This window comes from Sitophilus oryzae, unplaced genomic scaffold (assembly GCF_002938485.1).
Source record: "Sitophilus oryzae breed Bouriz unplaced genomic scaffold, Soryzae_2.0 scaffold_562_pilon_pilon, whole genome shotgun sequence".
Lineage (NCBI taxonomy): Eukaryota > Metazoa > Arthropoda > Insecta > Coleoptera > Curculionidae > Sitophilus > Sitophilus oryzae.
In genome coordinates, this window is record NW_022147154.1 from 334,479 (window position 1) to 357,228 (window position 22,750).

The following is a 22,750-nucleotide window of genomic DNA, read 5'->3' on the forward strand; positions in this document are numbered from 1 at the left end:
AAACGGTAAGATTTAAGTGTGATAAACCTTAATCAAATTTACCTTTATTTCAATCGTAGAATCCAAAAATAGAATAATATAGAGGGTGTTCCATTTAAAAAAATATAACTATAATATTTTTTACTTATTTGGGACATTCTGTATCTTGTAAAAATATTTTTAAATTGTAGCTCTAATTGACCTTCAACGAACCCAAAACTTACAATTTGTGAAAATCTAATCGTTTAGCTACAATACTCCGTGTCGTATGTGGTGAACAACCCTGTATAAGGTAGTCCGAATGCAGAAAAATTGGCGCCGGGAGGCACGTATAGCCGCCCATAATAAAATATGTTAATTAAAAGTTGGTAGACAGTTCTTTTAGTTTCAAAGTAAAGGAATTTTCCAATTATTTTTATCTCAAAAACTGGACTTTGACTGATTTTGATGTTATTACAAATTTTGTTGCAAATATTATTCCTAATCCTAAATTGAAAACCGCGTTCGCTAGCTACTGTAATTTTGGAGTTACGAATTTTTAAAATTTTTAACCCTCTCCCATACCCCCTTACTAACCCCCCACCCCCACCAAAAATTAATGGCCAGATTTCACAGTATTTTTGTACCAAATTTGGTTAAAATCGGTTTAGCGGTTTTTGAGTTATCGTGTTACAGACGGACAGACAGACAGGCGGACAGACGGACAGACGGACAGGCGGACATACGGACAGACAGACACCATGAAAATATTTTGTATTTAGGTCATTTATGACCCAAATAATTCATTTTGAGTGAAATTAAAAAATTTTTTTTTGCCAATCTTAATAGCCTACCATACCTGTTGGTATGGTCGGCTAAAAAGCGAAAATATCTTTTTTAACGAGATCTACCAGCCCCGTAACTATTTGCACTTATTTAAAACTTACCCTGTATATGGAAATTAATTAATCATTATAGGTATCCGACTAATAAAGCAATCCAAGTGAAATTTGATAGAAAAATTCGAACAAGGTGGATTTCACCATACATAACTTCGCAGATTATGAGACACATCTTTTTAACTTTAACTCCTCAGATGATGATGTCCCCAAAGGTCACCTTAATACGACTCATCAAACTGTTCTGATGATATGTTTCTCGAAAGCTTGACAAATAGAAAAGTAGTTTTATTAGCCTGTATATGTGGTGATTATTGACTGCATCCTCAATAAATATAGTAGTTCTTTTTCTTTACGACTAAGGCGCGATTCTCACTATAACGCATCCGCTACAGTATCCGCTAACGTGGCAACGTCCATCTCCTATTTACTTCATGTTTTCTGTCGAGACGGTCATGCTGGACGTGATGGTGACTAGTGATGGGCATTACGATTCTTTTTAGTGAATCGAATCACACGATTTAATTTCTCATATTGAATCGACTCCTACGATTCGTTCATTTGAATGAACACCATTGCACATGCACAATTTACGTTTAATAAAAACAAGAATCGTAACTGGCACTACCGGCGATAATTTCATCGGAATATTACTTAAGGGACCAGAAAAAGAAATATACAGTTCTTTAATTTGTTTTTCAAAATATTGCAAATATAATAGATAATGCATGTAACAAAATGATGTTGCTTGTGATTTAATTGGACTTCGTGTTTACAAATGCATATAATAATATGGAAAAAACGGTGTACGCACATGCATAAACATTATGAAAGTAAAAAAAATATTGGATTTGAAATATTTTAAGAATATCTCGATGAATATTCTTAAAAAAACTATGCTATAAACGAATTCTCCCAAAAGGTACACGGTATGTTTATATTATAGTTTTCTAAAACAATCTATCAACAAAACAATTTTTCAATTCATATATACTATTTATTAAAGACTTCTTAATACCAATTTAATATTTTTACCGTATTCTACATTTCAACCGTATTCTATATGGTGAATTGATTCTCACGATTCATTTTTAATACTCGTTCAATCTTTGCTCACCTCTAATGGTGACGGTAAGTTATAGTGAGAATCGTGCCTAAACCTGCTGTTTTTTAAAATATAAATACATAATAAAATTTTTAATACTTAATATCTTTTTATTTGGTAACATATTAAATTTCTGGTGATAAGAGTTTCTATGTATTTTGTTTTATATGTCTAACTCAATATAAAATTGAGTTTTGAAGTTTCAATAAAAAATATTAAATATTAAAATTCACAGGGATACATCTATAAGGTAGATACTTATTTGACACTTTACGGATTACACCGTCCTTGGTAACGCACATTATGTAATCTTAGCATTGCCTAAAGTTTTCTACCGTTTCCGTCAAAACAAGGCTCTCTTAAAACTCCTTTTCCCTTTTCAGCAATTTTCTACTTGTTGCTTATATGTGCCTTGTATTTATCGTTCAGAGACATTCCCACACATTCACTGTGATAAAATTGATATACGCAGTGAAATAATGGATTAAGTTTAAATCATACATGGCCACAATACTGCGTACTAAAAGTTGTAAATACTACTTCAAAATTTTTTTTGTAATTAAATATTTTCTTTTCAAACGTCACAAAAGTATTAATTTTTGCGACGTGATTGACTATATAAAAAAGTCCTTTATGCCTAAGCGTCTAAGAAAATATATATAACCAAAATATATATAACCATAGTTTCTCGATATACCGGGTGCGTCTCAAAAATGGCTCACCTCTATAACTCTTTTGTTTTTTCAGTTAAAAAAGCGAGATTTGGTATGTTAGTATATGACATAAATTAGGATTGATTGGCGTATTCAATTGTTTTTAGTCACTTCCTGCTTCACCGGAAATGACTTCAACTTGTGATTTTTAAATGGCACCCTCGGTATTTTTTTACTTTATTCGATAGAAAATGATACTCTGAACTCAATAGAATGACATATCATATGTCAACTTTTGACATTTTCGCTTTAAAAAAATCATATTTTAAATATTAATCCAGAGTGCCATGGCTGTATTAAAAACACTAATTTTTAATCAAGCACCATTGGAAAAATAGATTTGATCGTCTATGATGTTTTTCATGTCTTGTCTTGGCCGGTTAAAAGATGCTCAAATCGCATTTTTAATCATATCTCAATTTTTTTAAATGGAACGATTAATGGTGGCTCTTTAGCATATTTGAAAAAAGCATTTCTTTACTAATAATTTGATACTACACACTTGATGTTTCGAGTCAAATTGTCGTTATGAACCGCATGTTACAATTTCAAATAAACCATATGAGAAAATGTCAAAAGTTGACATATGGTATGTCATTCTATTCAGAGTTTCATTTTCTATCGAATAAAGCAAAAAAATTACCGAGAGTGCCCTTTAAAAATCAAAAGTTGTAGTCATTTCCGGCGAAACAGGAAGTGACCAAAATAATTGAATACGTTAATCAATCCTAATTTATGTCATATACTAACATACCAAGTTTCGCTTTTTTATCTGAAAAAATATAAAAGTTATAGGGATGAGCCACTTTTGAGACGCATCCGGTATAATTACTTACAAGATACTACTTTTAAACCGTTTTGTATTATTTGCAACGTTTGAAATTATTGTTTAAAAGATTATTTGTGCCTCCCCTGTAATCTGTAATGTGAAACGAACAGCCTTGCCACAAAAATATCATTTGTTACTCCTAATAAAACATACTACACTATTATTGTTGAACATTTTTTTAAATATATTTTATTTTTATATTTCTTTAGATGAGGACAGAATAGAAGTATGATAACACAAAATAGAAATAAAATAGCGACAAAGAAAAAAAAGAAACAATATTTGGAGCCTAAAATCAATTAATTTTAATAATTTCCCCTAATTTTTATATAAAATTTAACAGTATTTAATGTTTGGATCGTTTATATCCATACCGTTATTGACTAAGAGCTACGGGGAAAAGTAAATTCGGAAAATATTTCTATTCAGTCGATAATTCTTTACAAACCGGATAGAGAAAAAAGAAAAGAAAAAAAACTTAGCGCACCTAAAATTGATTTTTAACGCTGCAGGAATGCTCGCCAAGTCATATTTTAATTTAAAAATAAATTAGATCAGCTTTCCTAAGGAGAAAAGCAAGAAAATATAATCACGTGATTACCAGCGCTGCAGGGAGTATTTTCTTATAACTTTTGCTCCCTTCGCGACGCGACGATGCAGGGATTTATACCAGTGACGTAGCCAAGCGTTGCTGAAAGGAACTTTTAACGGGGGATTTTAGGTTCGCCGATGCGAGCTGGGAATATTTTCCAATAAAACCGTGGGATAAATAATATAGAATGAGAAATTTAAATAATATTTTGCTTATACAGGGTGTTTCAAAAAACATGTGCCATCTCTCGTGGAGAGATTCTTCACGCAAAAATAAGATTTATTTTTCATATCACCGTAATATAAGTCCGATTTTGCTTTGTTTCGTAGCTACAGGGTGTTAAAGTCTTAATATTTTTTCGATTTATTATAGTTTTCTTCCAAGTGCTTTTAACATTTCAATGAAATTTTGAGGGCGAAAGTTACTATAAATGCGACATATTTTAAAGCTAAAAAAGTGTCGACATATTCACCAGAGACGTGCATATGGGTTATCACTGGAATATTTTTCTAAAAAAATCATGTACTCCACTGACTTTTTTTTCTCTTGTTAGCGAAATAATGTAAGCAGTTTAATGCCGATTAAAAGTTATCTCTTGATATTTTGCCTATTTTGGCCTCCTTGATGAAATAATTGCAAGTTTGGATCGAACGCACTTATCGTTCGCCTCGTCGCGTCGTTCGCTAACAGCGCTTTCAGATGGAGCGGATCGTCCGGCGTCCGTCGTGTTTTTTCAAGATAACTGTCGGACGAAATCATCTGGTCGGGGCATACGCGACCCATGTGAAATTGTTCATATAAACTCATGGTCAGTGGCGACTCGTGAGTATACATATATTAAGATGAGGCTACATGAGGTTAATAATTTTGTTTAAATACGAATAAATTTTCCCACATATGAAGTATTATTCTGCGACGCGTTTTTTTAATGGTACCAAACCTATTAGGTGTGGTACGCAAAAATATTTGAAAAGTTTTTAAATACCTATTGTCTACCTTGCCTCTTATCGTTAAATATTCGACTTGCCTTTTATCGCAAAAATGTTTGACCCCTTAATATTTATTTGTCTTTTTTCAGTTTCATTTTGTCTTAGAAAAGAAGTTTCAAGTATAGAAAGAATAACGTTATAAATAGGATACATTTTAAAGAAAACACTAAAATTAAACTCCTCTTCTATACTTTAAAATAAATAAAATAACGCCTAACGTTTAAATTTCAAAAATATTTGTTACGTTGGATTTTAAGAACTGCTAAAATTCCACCTTACCTGTACCTTATCGAGTTAAAAATACTGTATCTAATAGCCATCAAATAATTTAAATTTATAAACACAAACAATCTAAATAATTCTCGCCCTAAATGTCTAAATAAAAACAAAAATATACGCTAATTAATTGACACACGCTGTTCTCACGAAAAGGTGCTCTCATTTCGTCCCATTGCTGCCAAAAGTCACTAACTTACTTTTTATCACTTCCGAGAAAAATGCGTCTAAAGATGAATTGCATTGCATAAAGATGTTATAGTTAGTAACTATTCGGTATTAAAATAAAACATAAATAGCCAGAAATCGTAGTTAATGACTTTTGCAATCGATTGTCCGCTTCAAAACATAGTTAGTGATTGAATTTGGTTGTTCGGAAAAATGTTAGTTAGTGACTTTTGGTAGCAATAGGACGATTTTAAAGGTGAGGCACGGTCTCAGAGCCCTACCCTGACGGGCCGCCACTGCTCGTGGTATTTGCTCGAAGTAGCAGACGGTCCGCTCCATCTGAAAGCGCTGTATAAACGATTCTCTCGTTGATGTAAAGGATTTTCTCTACTGCGCATAAGCGTAACGGTACCAAGAACGGTTCTCTGCTATGTTGGAACAAACCTTATGTATACTTCAATTGACATTTTCTTTATGCACTTTTCGTTTACTTCCGCGCTTTTACGGCCGTCTAAAACTTAATAAAAATTTAATGCCATTCCTACTTACCGCGCTAACCGTCTAGACTCCTAAAACCAATACTCCCAGTTAATGTACAGCCTCGCTGTCCTGCCCTGTATATTTAAGCGCCAGGACCGCAGGGGGGACGTCCATTAGAGCGAATAGATGCCACCTGAGCGCCGCAAGTCGTGGCTTTATTCGGAAAAGCTCGAGGGAATGCTTACTAGTACAGAGGCATATTTTTCCAGAGCCTATTATGTCACGTTTAGGCCGGATATTGGATACATATAATTTATATATATTGGATATAATATAAGGATATACAAGCAGATAATTAATTTTGCATAATTTTCTAAAGCAAATTGGTGATAAATTTATATAATAAGTACTTTTTATTTATTTCTTACTGAATTAATATAAGCTTATATGGTCTTGGTTATGCTAACTATAAATATAGTCATAATTCTTTTGGGACATTATTAACGGGAATTAAGATGCAATAATACCCTCTACATTTTATAGGTAACAACCATGAAATACAATAGAGATTTTGAGTAATAAAATATAAGATGAAAATAGGCACTTAACTAGCTACTCTAATAATTTATTCACATTATTAATGTCGCATTATAATACACATTTACAAGAGAACAGTTTCATGGACCTTCCCTGCTACAATATACAGATTGTTACGCGACGGGACGAGTTGGCAGAAAAACCTATAAGTGCATGCGTTCTCAATAGGCAGTGTTGTCATTCTGTTTCCCTATAAGTAACTGTCCAGTTAACGACCTGTATATCTGTCCCGGTTCACTTTTAGGTGAAAGTAACGCTTGTCGTGCTTCTTCAGCTTTTTTTTAATAATTTCTCTATTTTAATGGAAACATATACTGGAACGTGTGCCGAATTCGTGCGAAATTGACAAAAAGCTGAACTCGATTGACAACAACCGTCAATTTATAAACAGGTCATTTATTACAAAAGTAACTTGGCAACAAACAAAGTTCCTACTAAAAAGATTATAAAAAAAAATATTAATAAAAGCAAAATTGCAAAAACTAAGGCAGGAAAGAACACAATTTAATTATTATTTAGTGACAATTCCAGACTAGTGTGGGATTTTATAATATTCCAAATACATGTTCCATTTGCTTAGCTAGGTGCTTTGTAGGGCAGATACTAGGACAAAAGTTCAAAGTAGAACATTCGTCAACATTTGCAGCAAATTTTATTTTATTTTTTCGAAAAATTGAAAAATTTTTCGCGACAAAAACGTCACAAACGTGTTCCAGGGATCAAAATATGTCACCCCTAAAAATATTTGCATTATTTAACGATAAACATTAATTACCTTACAGAAATAATGCATTAATTAAGGTCGTTAACACTTTTCGGTAACTAAAAATAAAATGTGTTATTCAAAGCAAAATGCCTAATTAAACTTGAAAAATCCAGACAAAAATACGCATAATTAGTAATACATTTTCTTGGTGAGGGTTATTTGTCAAGGGACTGCTTTTAGATTAATGGATTATTAAATGAAGGTAGAGAGATAAAAGTGCTTAACGATTAAATTTTGTGTGAGATTGATCACGCAATTTCTGCATTACGAGAGTTTAATAACTTTTCTAATTTCATAGTTAGAAGTAATCATTATTAAATACTTAGTTACACAGTTCATACATTTATCAGCCTCTGTTACAAGGAGAATAAAATACTAATTCATCAAAATACACCATAATATTACTTACATTTAGAAACACTTACTTTGGACCGCACGCTTTATAGGGCGAATTATAGAGTATAGGCTTGGTGCATTTCAGTTGATTTCAACAGATTCCGACCGCAGCGCTTCAACGGCAAAAAATCACAAATTATCAGTACCTGTATCACGCCGCCGCGCCGGCGCCGTCGCGTCGTGCTGATCGCATTAAAATAATATTGAAATCGTGGTTTTGTTATAATATTTAAGTATTTTAGTTTTTTGCTAGTGCAGTGATTGAAACTATAAAATACTCAGGTTACGAGGTTTGTGTGATGTAAAGCTGTTTCGGGTAGTAAAAAATAAGTGAAAAGGAATTCGAACTAGGCGTCGTGTTGTTACCAACTAAAAGATTTTAGACAGTGACAGTGACGCTTGTGTTTGACGTACGAGCGAATGTCCCTAAGCGACGTAACAGCGCTTTCAGATGGAGCGGAACGTCCGCGCTGTTCCTCCGCGTGACGAAATCATCAGGACGGAGCATACGCGACCTATGTGAAATTGTTCATATAAACTCATGGTACCTGCTCGAAGTCGCGGACGGTCCGCTCCATCTGAAAGCGCTGTAACCATCCACGGCGACGATTTGACGCGATCGAACAGTCCTTTAGAATTTATTATAGTCCGATATAACGACCTAAAGCCAAGAACAACAAGAAAAAATATATAGTATCCCGGGTGCATCTCACCCCTATAACTTTTTTATTTTTACAGTTAAAAGAACGAGATTTGGTATGTTAGTATATGACATAAATTAGGATTGATTGAAGCATTCAATTATTTTCGGTCACTTCCTGTTTCACCGGAAATAACTATAACTTTTGATTTTTAAATGGCACCCTCGATATTTTTTTACTTTATTCGATAGAAAATAACACTCTGATTAGAATGACATATCATATTTCAACTTTTAACATTTTCGCATATGGTTTATTTGAAATTATAACTTTCGTAACGAAAATTTGACTCGAAATACCAAGTGTGTGGTATCAAAGTAATCGTAAAAAACTGTTTTTTCCAAATATGCTAATGAGCTACCCTAGTTCCATTTGAAAAAATTGAGATATGATTAAAAATACGATTTGGGCAGTTTTTAACCGGCCGGGACAAGACACTAAAAACATTAAGCGATCAAATCTATTTTTCCAAGGCTCCTTGATTAAGAATTAGTGTCTTTAATATAGCCATGGCACTCTAGATTGACACTTAAAATACGATTTTTTATTAAACAAGAATGTCAAAAGCTGACATATGATTAATCATTTTATTTAGAATGTCATTTTCTATCGAATAAACTCGAAAAATACCGAGGGTGCCATTTAAGAATCAAAAGTTGTAGTCATTTCCGGTGAAACAGGAAGTGACCGAAAACAATTGATTATGTCAATCAATCCTAATTTATGTCATATACTAACATACCAAATCTCGTTTTTTTCTCTGAAAAAATAAAAAAGTTATAGGGGCGGGCGACTTTTGAGACCAACATCACAACTTATTCTTCTTCTTATTATTATTGTATATACGGGATTTGATAAGACACTGATTGTTTGTTAATCAAGAATACAGCTACTGCTGCTTTCCCGTTCGCCTTCTCCAAACCTCTTTATCCAGTGCATCCAGATCGCCTAACTCTCTGCATGCCATCGCTTGTTGAATTGTATTGTTCCACAACAGTCGTTTCGCCAATAATCTTCCAGCATTCTTAATAGATAGCCAAACCAATTCAGACCTCTGATCTCTACTCTATTTATAATCGTCTCTGAAGCATTCATTCAGGGTCTGATCTCTATGTTAGTAATCCAGTCAGAAATTCTTAATATCCTTTTATTCCGGCCTATGTGACTACATAAGAAGCCCGTAATATTATGTTTCAAACATACTACGGTTCGTACTTTGCAAAAACATCTGCGACTCGGGGGTTTACAGCCCGACTGACTCGGACGCCGACGACGACGGGGGCTGGCGAATACGCTACTTAGTTCCCTCATGTATAATGTTTGCGTCCCCTTTGTTACGGAAAAAGCCTCTTTCAAAACAAATCATTTAGAAGCGACTGATTTATCGGAATAAAATAGTTCTGTGGACATAGGACACGTATTTGTCATCGACGGTCCAGGCTGGCAAAAACGTGAAGTGTGTACTAGAAGTACATTTTATACAGGGTGGGCCCTAAATAAGTGCAATATTTTTAGGGGTAGTATATTTCGACCCCAGAAACACGATTATGATTTTTTTTCGCCAAAAAAATATTTTTTGAAAATTTGCAATTTTTTGAAAAAATGTTTGGAGTTTTTTTAGTTTTTAGTTAAAATTCATAATTGATAATATGACAAACATATGTAGTAGGTAGCAGAGTAATTTCGGGTAATATGGAATACCATTTTTAATTTTCTATATAAATGCAATAATATTGTTTTTTTTAATCCCAAATTTTCTAAATAAATAACTAGTAGTATTGTTTAAAAGAATCTCCTGTAAGAATTAGATATCTAGGAAGATTATGAAGTTACAAAAGAATATAGAGAAATGTGAACTTTTGTGTAGTCAAAAAAAGTGGCGGGTAATATGGAATAGGTATGGCGGGTAATATGGGATAGGATAAATATAATCATACAAAATGAACGGTACACTACTACTAGTTGTTTTATGTACAAAAATTGCACAAAAATATTTCCGTCTCGGCATTTGTGCAAGCTTAGTAGTGTTGCACAAGAGTCTTGAAAAAGTCTTGCAAGACCAAGACTCTTGCAAGAAATTCAAGACAAGACTTTCAAAATTTCTTGTCTTGAATATGCAAGAAATTTCAAGAGTCTTGCAGGATTTCTTGAATTTAAGAGTTCTTGAAAGTTAGAAATGATACATTTTTTTAAGTGATAATTAGGTCTTTGCTTAAGTTATGCCGGGTTTATACAACATTTACGTAGTCGTAATCACAATCATGGTCATAATCATAAAAGTTCAACTATCCACTTTTTATAAACCTGTTGACATCTACCATGAACTTAGCCTTTAATTATGTTACCCAACTTCACTGATATAAAAATTATGATTATAAAAATGTTCTATAAACGCACATTAAAATTGCGTTGCGATTATGACGATGATTTAGACTGTGATTATGATTACGACTTGCAAATGTTGTATAAAACCGGCATTAATATTGACCAGTGTTCATTTTTTTTCTATCAAAGCCAGTGTTTTAGAGTTGAGAATGAAATAAAATAAAGTCGAGGCAACAAACCGTATATTGGTAATTGGTATTATACACAAAATTATATTGGTATAATGATATTATAAAAAAAACTAACGGTACCTAGCTGAAACTAATGGTGGCTTCGTAGAGCACGCTATTTGCGCTAATTGGTACTACTGTTCATGCACGAAATTGCCTTGCGAACAAAAAGTAGTATCAAATAGCCCAAATAGCTCTAGCATGACCTTTTCGTACACCCTGTGTCAAAACTTTTCAAACCAATCTTCCATAATAAAAAAATAAAATAAATACCATAAAAAATAAAAGTAACAAACGGATAACCAAAATAGAACATAATAAACCAACAAGAATTAACAGCTTTTATTTGGTAATGGATCCTGTTTCGCTAAACGGGCGAGTTGACGTAGTTCGTTTGCGGTCCGTTAAGATTTTTTTTGCTAAAATTAGCATCATTGATGTTCATTTTTCCGTATTACATTTTGTATACGACGCTTTCTATGAAATAAAATATAGAAATATTATTACCTTTTTGTTAGAATGTAAAATTTTTCAAGACAAGAAATTTCAAGAGTCTTGCAAGACAAGACAAGACTTTGCCATTCAAGAAATCTGCAAGACAAGACTTTGAAAATTTCTTGTCTTGAATTTCAAGGCAAGATAAGAAATTGATTTGCAAGACAAGAATTCTTGTCTTCTGCAACACTTAGAGAGAGAACAACTTAGACAATAGAAGGTAATTAATTTTTACACTAGATAGATTTTGACTCGCTTGGCTTATTTTGTCACGCTTGGTCAGTACCAACAGAATGCCTATATAAATGCTCAAATTGTAGATAATAGTTTAGTTACTACACAATTAAAATTTAACCAACACCTGTAAAAAAACTTTGGTAACCGTCAATTTGCAATTTTTAGTTTTATGAACGACTGAGGTATTGGCGGTTGAGTTTTTCCAATCATGTGATCTGTAATTCACCTACTAATAGTATTTTAACTATTAGAACATTGATGGCGCATATTGTTTTCGAAATATATAAGGTATTCCATATTACCCCCTATATTCCATATTACCCGAAATTACTGTAGATTAAATAAGAAAGAAAACCCAGAAAAGATCCAGTCGTTTTCAAAATTTAGGCAAAATCATTTTTTTAAGAAAATTTCAAGGTAAAATAATTTGTGGTATTGAGCAATAAAAAGAGAGAAGCGTTTGCTCAGCAGGTAAAAGATCATACCATAACGTGGTATACTGATGCTTCCCAAACCATAGCAGGAACAGGGATAGGAGTATTTGGACCGAGAAAAATACTCCGAACCAATGGGTACCAACCCCAGCATCCTTCAGGCAGAAATATTCGCTATCAAAAGATGTGTACTGTACAGGGTGGGCCAAATTGGACACTTTTAAAGGGAACACCCTTTTCTATAGGAGATAGACGAAAACTAATATCGGTATCTAAGCTCACTTTTTATCAAGAACATGATGGTGAAAACCGCACATCGATATCTGTTACCGTTTCGGAGTTACCGGGTGTTTTTCAAAAATGTGCATTTTTAACAAATTGCTGTAACTTTCTTGCTATGGAGAATTTTGTATTTTTATGAAAACATTTCCAAAGCACCATAGGAAGACGTTCGAAATAAATTATAAAGTACCTAAAATGCTATTTTTTCATGCCACAAAAGTGTAGTTTCTTCAAGAAAGTCGACTTAAGTTTCTACGTTTGAAATTGAAATACATATTTTTAATTTATATTTATATGTAGAAAAATTTAAAAGGCATTGTATAATAAAATTTCAAGACGACAAAAATGTTTATTTACTCTTTTAAAAACTAATTGCACTATTATTTAAATTTAAGACATCCAGTAACATGACAAATTTTCTATTTTGCATTTCTAATTTAATATTTGAGTTGTATTACTATTTTAATTGGACACGATAATGAAAATGTCTCTTGCATACACAAAAATGCTGACATCGTTTACGTGACCAGAAACACAATCACGAAAGTAAGAAACTAAAAGTTAAAAAAGTCTTCTTTTTGGATATATTTGTGTCAGTTACAGTAACATAAAACTTTTATAATATTTCCGTAAAATTGAAAGAAATATAAAAATAATGAAATCGTAAAATTATGGCATATAGTACAACCGAGAATGTATTAAATATCATCATCATCATCATCATGGTTGGGCCCATTATTGTTTATTGTTGCCTATGCGGGCACAAGTTATCTCTCCTAATTTTCTAATATCACAGTCCCATCTCAGGTTTGGTCTTCTTCCTCGTGGGTACCATGCTGTAATTTTTGTGGTCCATCTGTTATCTGTCCTTATTGCCAGGTGTCCTGCCCATTGCCACTTGAGAGATTTTATTCTCTGGACATGTTTTACCTGGGTCTTTTGTCGTATCCACTCTATTCTTGTAGATCTTCCCTGGTTATTCCCAGCATATTTTTATACAAACAAAATTGTGCTGCGATCAGCAGTTTCCTTATAATGTCCATTTTAAGTGTCCAGGTTTCACATGCATAGGTCCTGACTGGTAGTACACATTGGTCGACTGTTTTCTTTTTTAGATAAAGTTGCATTATTGAATTGAATTGATTGAGTTTTTTCCATAAGTATTCCATGCAAACTTAATTTCTCTGTTGATTTCTGTTAGTAGAAATCCCGAGCTGTGTATTAGTTGTCCCAAATATATAATATATTCTTTTACTATTTCCAGTTGTTCTGTTATTTATCAAAAAAGATATCAAAAAAATAAAAAATACCGTTTCTATAATATCAAGGGGGAATATATATGACGTATTTTTTGAACCACCCCGACCTACCCCTTAGACGGCACCCCTACTCACTTGAACATCTTAAATGGCAACACCCCGTTTATGGCGCCTTTTTGGAAAGCACATTAAAAATGCTAAACGATGATCATAAAGAAATTTTGAAATTGAAAAACTACCCCTTACACGAAAAATTAGGTGGACATTAATGATTTTGGGACCCAGCTAAATTAGTCAAATGAGGTATTTTTCAAACCACCCCGACCCACCCCTAGGTGCCACCCCCTCACTTCTAATCTCATCAATGCCATTTTGAAACCATTGCCCTTTTGAAGCTAAAAATAAAAAATGTAGATAATAAAAAAGGCAACACAAAGATGTTTTACTAATCGTTCAGCCTAATTTTGCGATAACGCAAATTCTTCCTTATCATCTATTTTTTTACTTTCAACAAACAGGAATCTTAAAACGTTTTCTTAAAAAATATTTGCGTTTTTACACTGTCTTCTATCGATTTTCAATCGTTTGCAAATTTGATGTTATTTTAAACCTTTATTTGATTCGCTTATTTGAAAGAAAAATGGTTTATACTGTGGAAGAAAGAATTCAAATAGTTTTTATTTATGGTGCTGAAGGTATGTGCTATTTTGAAACGGTTATGTTACGTTTATGTTAGAGATTTGATTCTAAAGTTTCAAGAAACTGGATCGGTTAAAAATAAAAAAAAGGACAGGGTCCAGGGTACTGAATGAAGAAATGCAGATGGAAGTTATTGGTCAGGTATCGATCAATCCAGAAGCATCAACACGCCAGTTGGCATCAATCACAGGTATACCTCTAACATCTGTCAGAAGAGTATTGAAAATGCACTCCTATTTGTTGAAAGTAAAAAAATAGATGATAAGGAAGAATTTGCGTTATCGCAAAATTAGGCGGAACAATTAGTAAAACATCTTTGTATTGCCTTTTTTATTATCTACATTTTTTATTCTTAGCTTCAAAATGGCATTGATGAGATTAGAAGTGAGGGGGTGACAACTAGGGGTGGGTCGGGGTGGTTTGAAAAATACCTTATTTGCCTCATTTAGCTGGGTCCCAATTTGTAACTTATACTGAAACACGAGCTGAAACATCACTTTTTAAATTAATGTCCACCTAATTTTTCGTGAAAGGAGTAGTTTTTCGATTTCACCCTAAAAACTTTATGATCATCGTTTAGCATTTTTCATGGGCTTTCCAAAAAGGCGCCACAAGTGGGGTGTTGCTATTTAAGATTCTCAAGTAAGTAGGGGTGCCGCTTAAGGGGTAGATCAGGGTGGTTCAAAAAATACGTCATATGCATTCCCCCTCGATATTATAGAAACGGTATTTTTTATTTTTTTGATATCTTTTTTGGTTTAAAAATTATAGCCATTGTAAGTTTTCAGTGGCCCACCACATATATATATATATATATATATATATATATATATATATATATATATATATATATATATAATAAATATATATTTTCTTGCCTTTAGCTGTGTATTTTTTCTAATTTCGAAAAATCGAAAGTAGAAAAAAAGATTAAAAAAAAAAAAAGTAAAAAAAGAAAATTGTTTTGCTTGTCGTAAAGGGGAACCAAGCTCCACTCCCACAACCGGTTTCTGGGCCTACCCTTCATCAGGTGGGCTGTCCAGGGGCTGGTTCTCACCGATACGGCAAGCAAAACTCTCTATATCTGCAGACGATGTCGTAAAGTGTCGGTGAGATATTAGTGCATCTCCCGTCAAAGATGGTAAAGAGCGTTTTTCGGCCCGCTCAAATATATGAAATGAACAAAATTCTTACAGCTTTAGTGTATATTAATAAATAATATTTTCTTGCCTTTAGCTGTGTATTTTTTCTAATTTCGAAAAATCGAAAGTAGAGAAAAAATTAAAAAAAATAAAAAGTAAAAAGAAAATTGTTTTGCTTGTCGTAAAGGGGGGAACCAAGCTCCACTCCCACAATTATATATTTTTTTAATTTTTTCTCTACTTTCGATTTTTCGAAATTAGAAAAAATACACAGCTAAAGGCAAGAAAATATTATTTATTAATATACACTAAAGCTGTAAGAATTTTGTTCATTTCATATATATATATATATATTTTTTGTTTCGTTTCTTTGACCTGTATACTATATATTTTTTTGTTTTCACTCTTGGCTTTAGGTCGTTGGGGTTGCAAAGATTCCAGTAGACATCGGGTATTGAACCGATAAATGTGTTTTATACAGAGCGATCTGCAAGGAAATACGTACGTGCTCGTAGTAAAGTGTAATGTCCAAAAACAATTAAAAACAATAGTTAATATGTGTTATTGTGTTGTTCAGTTTAACAAATTTTAACTCTGTAAGAATCTACGTTCAAGAGGCTTGAAAAAAACATATACTGTCGAAACGTCGTCACAAAATAAAAAAATAATGAACAAAATCTAGAAACATCTTTGCAACCCCAACGACCTAAAGCCAAGAGTGAAAACAAAAAAATATATATATATATATATATATATATATATATATATATATATATATATATATATATATATATATATATATATATATATATATATATATATATATATATATATATATATATATATATATATATATATATATATATATATATATATATATATATATATATATATATTGTATATATAATATATATATATATATATATATATATATATATATATATATATATATATATATATATATATATATATATGTATATATAATATATATATATATATATATATATATATATATATATATATATATATATATATATATATATATATATATATATATATATATATATATATATAATAATTTAATAATTAAAATAGTTTATAAAATCTTCTAAATATAAAATTTACCAATCAATCATCCTCTTATCCAACTATCTTAAAAAACTAGCGTGAAAACCGTATCATATAATTAGATTTATTATGATACATGCATAAATACACACACACTTTTTTGAGCCACCCTGTAGATAGTAAATAATTAAAATATTTTCCTGAAATACACATACTTTAGGTTGGAACTTATAGGCTTGGTGCATTTCAGTTCATTTCAACAAATCCGACCGCAGTGCTTGAACGGCAAAAAATCAGAAATTATCGGTACCACAGATCAGTACCTATTTCACGCCGGCGCCGCGCCGCCGCCGTCATATTGATCGCATTAAAGTAATATTGAAATCGTGGTGTTGTCATAATATTAAGTATTTAGGTTTTTTGCTAGTGCAGTTATTGAGACTATAAAACACTCAGGTACGAGGTTTGTGTGATGTAACGCTGTTTCGGGTAGTAAAATATAAGTGAAAAAGAATTCGAACTAGGCGTCGTCGTATTGTGTTGTGACAATTTCTAATGTTAATAAAATTGCCGAAAAAATGTTAACGCATAAAGGAGAGCGTAATTGGAGCGTTGTTGGGTGCAATAACATTCAATAATTCAACTTTCCCGGATATTCAACTCTCCCGAAACAACATTTTTCATAGTTTATACCAATTTAATCAAAAGCATAAATGGATTCAAGTAGTTCGACGAAACAAGTGAGTAAACAAAGTGCTCGTTACATAATGAAAAAATTAAATAGACTTATAATATACTATGAGAGGATAAAATGTAATTTGCAATATTAATGGTATACTTTTTTTAATCAACTACTGATTAAATGTTTTATGAACATCTTCTAAAATTATAATTATATACCTTTAAAAAATTTATTTATAGCCGAAATAACCCTAATTATACCCCACTAGCAAAACCGGTGATTAAAACTATGCTCTCTACCGTAGTTGAACTCACCTAAAACGTTTTTTTAACTGAAATAATAAATTTTAATACAAGTTAGGCCTTCTGAAGATATCAAAATATTTACTTTTTATTTTTATTTTTAGAATTTTCACAAATTATACTTCCTAACACTTTTAGAATAATTAAATAATAAATTTTTCGTATTCTCGCTATTTAAATCCGTGTATTTGTTAGTAGTAGTTGTTTACGATATTCTTCGATGGTGGCAGCACCGGCGGAGAATGCACCATGCCTATACAAAATTCCTAAATTTTTATTATTGAAGCTACATAATATACCCCGCATACATAATATGCCGGGCCCTTAGGAAAAACTTTGAACCGTGCTATTTTTATTTTTACGGCTAAGTTTTTGATAGGCATATATTTATTTACGGCAACTTTTTGATAGGCACCCTTATAACATCATGCACAGAATAAAAATAGCTTTAATATGACATATAAATAAAGATTTTTTAGAATTTTTATTAATATTAAAACATATTTTTTTATTAATATTAGAAATATGCTTTCGCATATTATATTTTTTACCATTTTTACTGTAATTCTGTTTATAAAAGTTGAAGAGAATAACCTTTCTTGCGTACAGGTTACCGCCATAAAGCTTCATAATTATTAATTTGTGTAAAATTTCAGCCTTAATTACCTTGATAATGTCGGTGGCGGCATAGTAATTTTCAGAGGGCAGGACCCCGTTAGGGGTGCCATTTGGGGCCTGGTAATTTTGCACATCGTAGGTTGGCGGTCTGGACGTTGGCGGCGGTGGGGGTGTCAAATTGTAAAATGACGGTGACGTAAATTTCAGCTCCTCTTGAAAACTGTTAACGCTGGTAAAATCTAAAAAATAATAATTTTTTATGATTAGTTTTCATCGTCAGCTTATTTACTTAGTATTAGTATTTTTATCTTCTATATATATATATACTATCGCTTCTTTCATTATAATTTTGGCGTTATTAAAATTTATTCTGTGCCCTGTGCCCATGAATGCTGACAAAAAAAAATAATACAGAACAACAAACAAAAAATGTAATATACCAAATAGCATGTGAATGCGATAAATTTTACATTTGTGAAACATCTAGACCCTTAAATGTTCGAATTAAAGAACTTAAAGATTATTTAAGAAAGGGAGATTTTTACAAATTTAAGATATGTCAGCATTCATGGAACACAGGGCGCAGAATAAATTATAATGAAAGAAGCGATAGCCTCTAAAAGAAAATAAAAGAGGTTTTTTTAATACAATCTAATAAAAATAAATGTATTGCTCATGCATCTGTAGATGTTAGTAATGTATGGCAATCGCCTTTTTTTTATTTTAAAGAACATAACATAAATAAACATAACATACGTAAAAATTAAAAATAATCATACAGAAAGTTTGGGCTTTTTGGTTTTACCTTATTAAGTAATTGTTATCAGGTAGTAATTGTTAATTTTGAAGTTTAACTTTTGGATATAATGTCATTTTAACAGAAAGTCAACGGTTTTTGTAGAGGTATCTGTTTTAAAAAACTAAAGTGTTCTCAAATAGTTGAATTTAAAAATTTTAGATAGTTTTTTTCTTTATTCTTTGTATTTTTTTGCTTCCGTCGACGCAAAGAGATAAACTTTCCGAAACGTTAAGCTTTTTTTTTCGTTAGGCAAATTTGTATATCTTTAAACCTAACTTCTGACAAGTAGTTTCCGTTTGGGATTAACGCAGAAGTGTTTACTTAAAATAACTATTTTATTTTGTAGATTTTCTTGCAGTGGCAAAAAACCCATAGAGGATTTTTTTTAAAAATATATGGTCCCAGCGCGTAAAGTTGTTTTATTTGTTTAAATAAATAAATGTTTATTTAGCTAAGTAGAATCTCAAGAAAGGCAATGAAAAACTTACGTAAAAATAGCTGAAATTTTTATTTTTTCGTTCAGTAGTTTTATACAAGTACGGATGAAAAGTTATTACTGTTAAAAAATATGTAGGTGGCGCCTCCTACGCACCGTATTGATATTGAAGTCAAATTTATCAAGTTAAAAAAACCCTGACACCAGTTCTTATCCAAATATCGAGATTAGTTGAGAGATTATTTCGAAAAAATTGAAATATAAATGAAACTTCTACACCCTGTATCCCCGGATTGAAGAATTTTAGGACATAATCTTATAGGGGGGAACTTTTTTACATATTTTTTTATGCAGAATATGTTGCCGAATCAATAAAATATTTAAAATATCATCTACGTTTTTCTGAAGAATATCAAAAATTTTTTTCAATTTCAATTTCAATATCAAAAATTGTAAATATAGGGTGAGTTTTAAATATTTTTAGGGGTGGTATACTTACTAGAAACACCTTTATAATTTTTTTTTCATAAAAAAAATAAAATTTAGTATTTTCAAAATTTTACTGGAATTTTTTTTTAATTTTCCGTTAAATAAACCTCTGATTTGATAATATAGCAACATAGATAGTAGATTAATATTAAATAATAGATTATTTAAAATTTAGATTATTTAATATAGAAAAAATTGAAATAGAAATGAAACTTCTACATCCTGTATCCCCGGATTGAAGAATTTTAGGACATAAATTTATGGGGGAGAACTTCTTTACTTATTTTTATATGCAGAATATGTTGACGAATCAATAAATTATTTAAAATGTCATCTACATTTTTCTGAAGATTATCAAAAATTGTAAATATAGGGTGAGTTTTAAATAAGTGCAAATATTTTTAGGGGTGGTATACTTACTAGAAACACCTTTATGATTTTTTTTTCATAAAAAAAATAAAATTTAGTATTTTCAAAATTTTACTGGATTTTTTTTTAATTTTCTGTTAAATAAACCTCTTACTTGATAATATAGCAACATAGATTAAATTTAGATACAGAAAGTTTTCCAAAAAAGTGGAAAGAAATGTTTAAGTAAAAAAAATGAAAATATATTTCTCTTTTCCAGATCTACCAGCCCTGAAACAATTTGCACTTATTTAATACTCACCCTGTATAGAAAATGATCTAGAGGATTACCGTAACTTGAGTTGAATTGCTAGTTTACGATCTGATAGTATCTAAATTAGTCAAAACTTGCTCATATTGTCACTTTTTTTAATATTTAAAGTAGAAAAAAATATATATTTTTCTTTTCGAGATCTACCAGCCCTGAAACGATTTGCACTTATTTAATGCTCACCCTGTATAGAAGATGATATAGAGGATTACCGTAACTTGAGTTGAATTGCTAGTTTACGATCTGTTATTTTACAGCCTCAATTTTTTATCGATTTTACTTTTGACAACCATCCCTTGCTTGCTCTTTAACGAACTGCACCATCATTGAACAAAAATTTGCTAGTACCGAAAGTACCGAAAAAAAACTGGAAATCCCGGTTCGTTAGAGGCATATGGTACCGAAATGACCTGTTCCGAAAAATAGCTCCGGTTCCCGAAACGCTATAACGTGCCATAACCGTAAATCGCCCTATAGAGGGTGAGTCTTAAACAAGTGCAAATATTTTTAATGGTAGTATATTTTGGCCCTAGAAATATGAGGATATTTCTGGGCAGTTTTTTTTTGAAAAAAAATCTGGAATTTTTTTTTTGGTTTTTAGTTAAAAAACATAATTTCTTGATAATATAGTGACTAGGGTTCAGAACCGGAAATTCCCGGTTCTTTTGAGATATCAAAGAACCGGGACTCGAAATTATTAATTCCCGGTTCTTTTGAGATATCAAAGAACCGGGACTAGAAATTATTAATTCCCGGTTCTTTCGGTACCTTCGGGACTCGGTAACAATAACTAAAAAAATATTCTTTTATTACGTGTGAAAGTAGTGATGATATTTCTCATTGTTCTTGCTTCTTTTCTCTTTTGAAATTTGTGTAATGTTTATTAGCAATTATTGAAGTTTAAATATGTTATGTTATTATTTAGTACAATGTGTTGTTCAATGTATTAGTTATCCAATGAAAATCACCTAACCAATATATTACTACAAAACAAACACATTAATGTTAAAATTAAACTTGTTCTAAATTAAAAAAAAGTTGTAGAAAATCTTTGGAATAGATAATAATATAAAAATATTATGTCATTATATATTTTTCCGCATTTCTTCCCATCAGAAGATTTTCAGATACAGAAGAATTATTGTTACTTACACGAAATGTGAAAATATTCTGTTTTCAAGCAAATTTTTACTTGATGATTTATGATTATGATTTTCTTATTTCTCTTATGATTTTTTTTGTTTTATTTTATTATTAACTCATATTTTCCTAAATATGAGTTTCCTAAATATGAGTTTCATAAATATGAGTGCCACGACTACACAGCTACGTCAGTGGTCACGGGAAGCGAGAACAAGTTCATATAAAGTGGCAGAAAAAGAACAAAGGATTTGACAAGGAGTAAAGCTACTAGTTTATTATAGTGTTAATTCTTGATAAGTTTTATGTCAGTTTCTCTCGCCAAAATTGTCATCGATTGTCATTCCCCAGTAGTTTCTGATACCGTTTTTTCCGATTATATGGTATAAATATATGTAAAAAAATATAGCGATGAAAAATTAATTATGTTGACACAGATATTGCAAGTTTCTTAGAAATGTTAGTTATGGTATATATTAGAAGTTCATATTTTCTGTTATTTCTATTAAAACATACACGTTTTTAGTTCGTTTATCCGCATTATGCTCAAAAAAGTAAAACAGAATTTTCGGACACAATCATTAACTTGTTTAAATGGCATATGTCATAAAAGTATAGTAGGTACGTTCCCGCTTGTACAAGCAGGGAAAATATTCTAAACCGGTATAACATATATATTTATAGTCATTCAGGTCATGCGAGAAAGTAAAAGTCATTATTCATTCGAAACTTTACGTACCTACCTATTAAAATGGAAACGAACCCCTTTGTGTACAAAATATATAATAGGATACATTATATATTTTGTTAAAAAACTGGTATAGTCATGCTAAGATACATATAAAGTTGGATTTGATAATATCGTGGATTAAAAGAATTTTTTGAAATCAAGTCAAAAATCGTTGATTCAAATAAAGGTTTAGTTTTTTTGCTTATACCTTCAATCAACAACAATATCGTTGATT

The 22,750-nt window shown here is 31.3% G+C and overlaps 1 protein-coding gene across 1 annotated transcript in view; it reads right to left on the minus strand.

Moving 5' to 3' along the window:
* The window catches only part of LOC115887290 (discoidin domain-containing receptor 2-like), a 523,559-nt gene that overhangs the window by 36,773 nt on the left and 464,036 nt on the right, over nucleotides 1-22,750 (minus strand). The window contains exons 14-15 of the mRNA XM_030906681.1: nucleotides 21,376-21,380; nucleotides 18,291-18,481 (exon numbers count right to left, since the gene is read on the minus strand). Of these exons, the coding sequence (XP_030762541.1) occupies nucleotides 18,291-18,481; nucleotides 21,376-21,380 (196 nt within the window). The remainder of the gene's footprint in view (nucleotides 1-18,290; nucleotides 18,482-21,375; nucleotides 21,381-22,750) is intronic.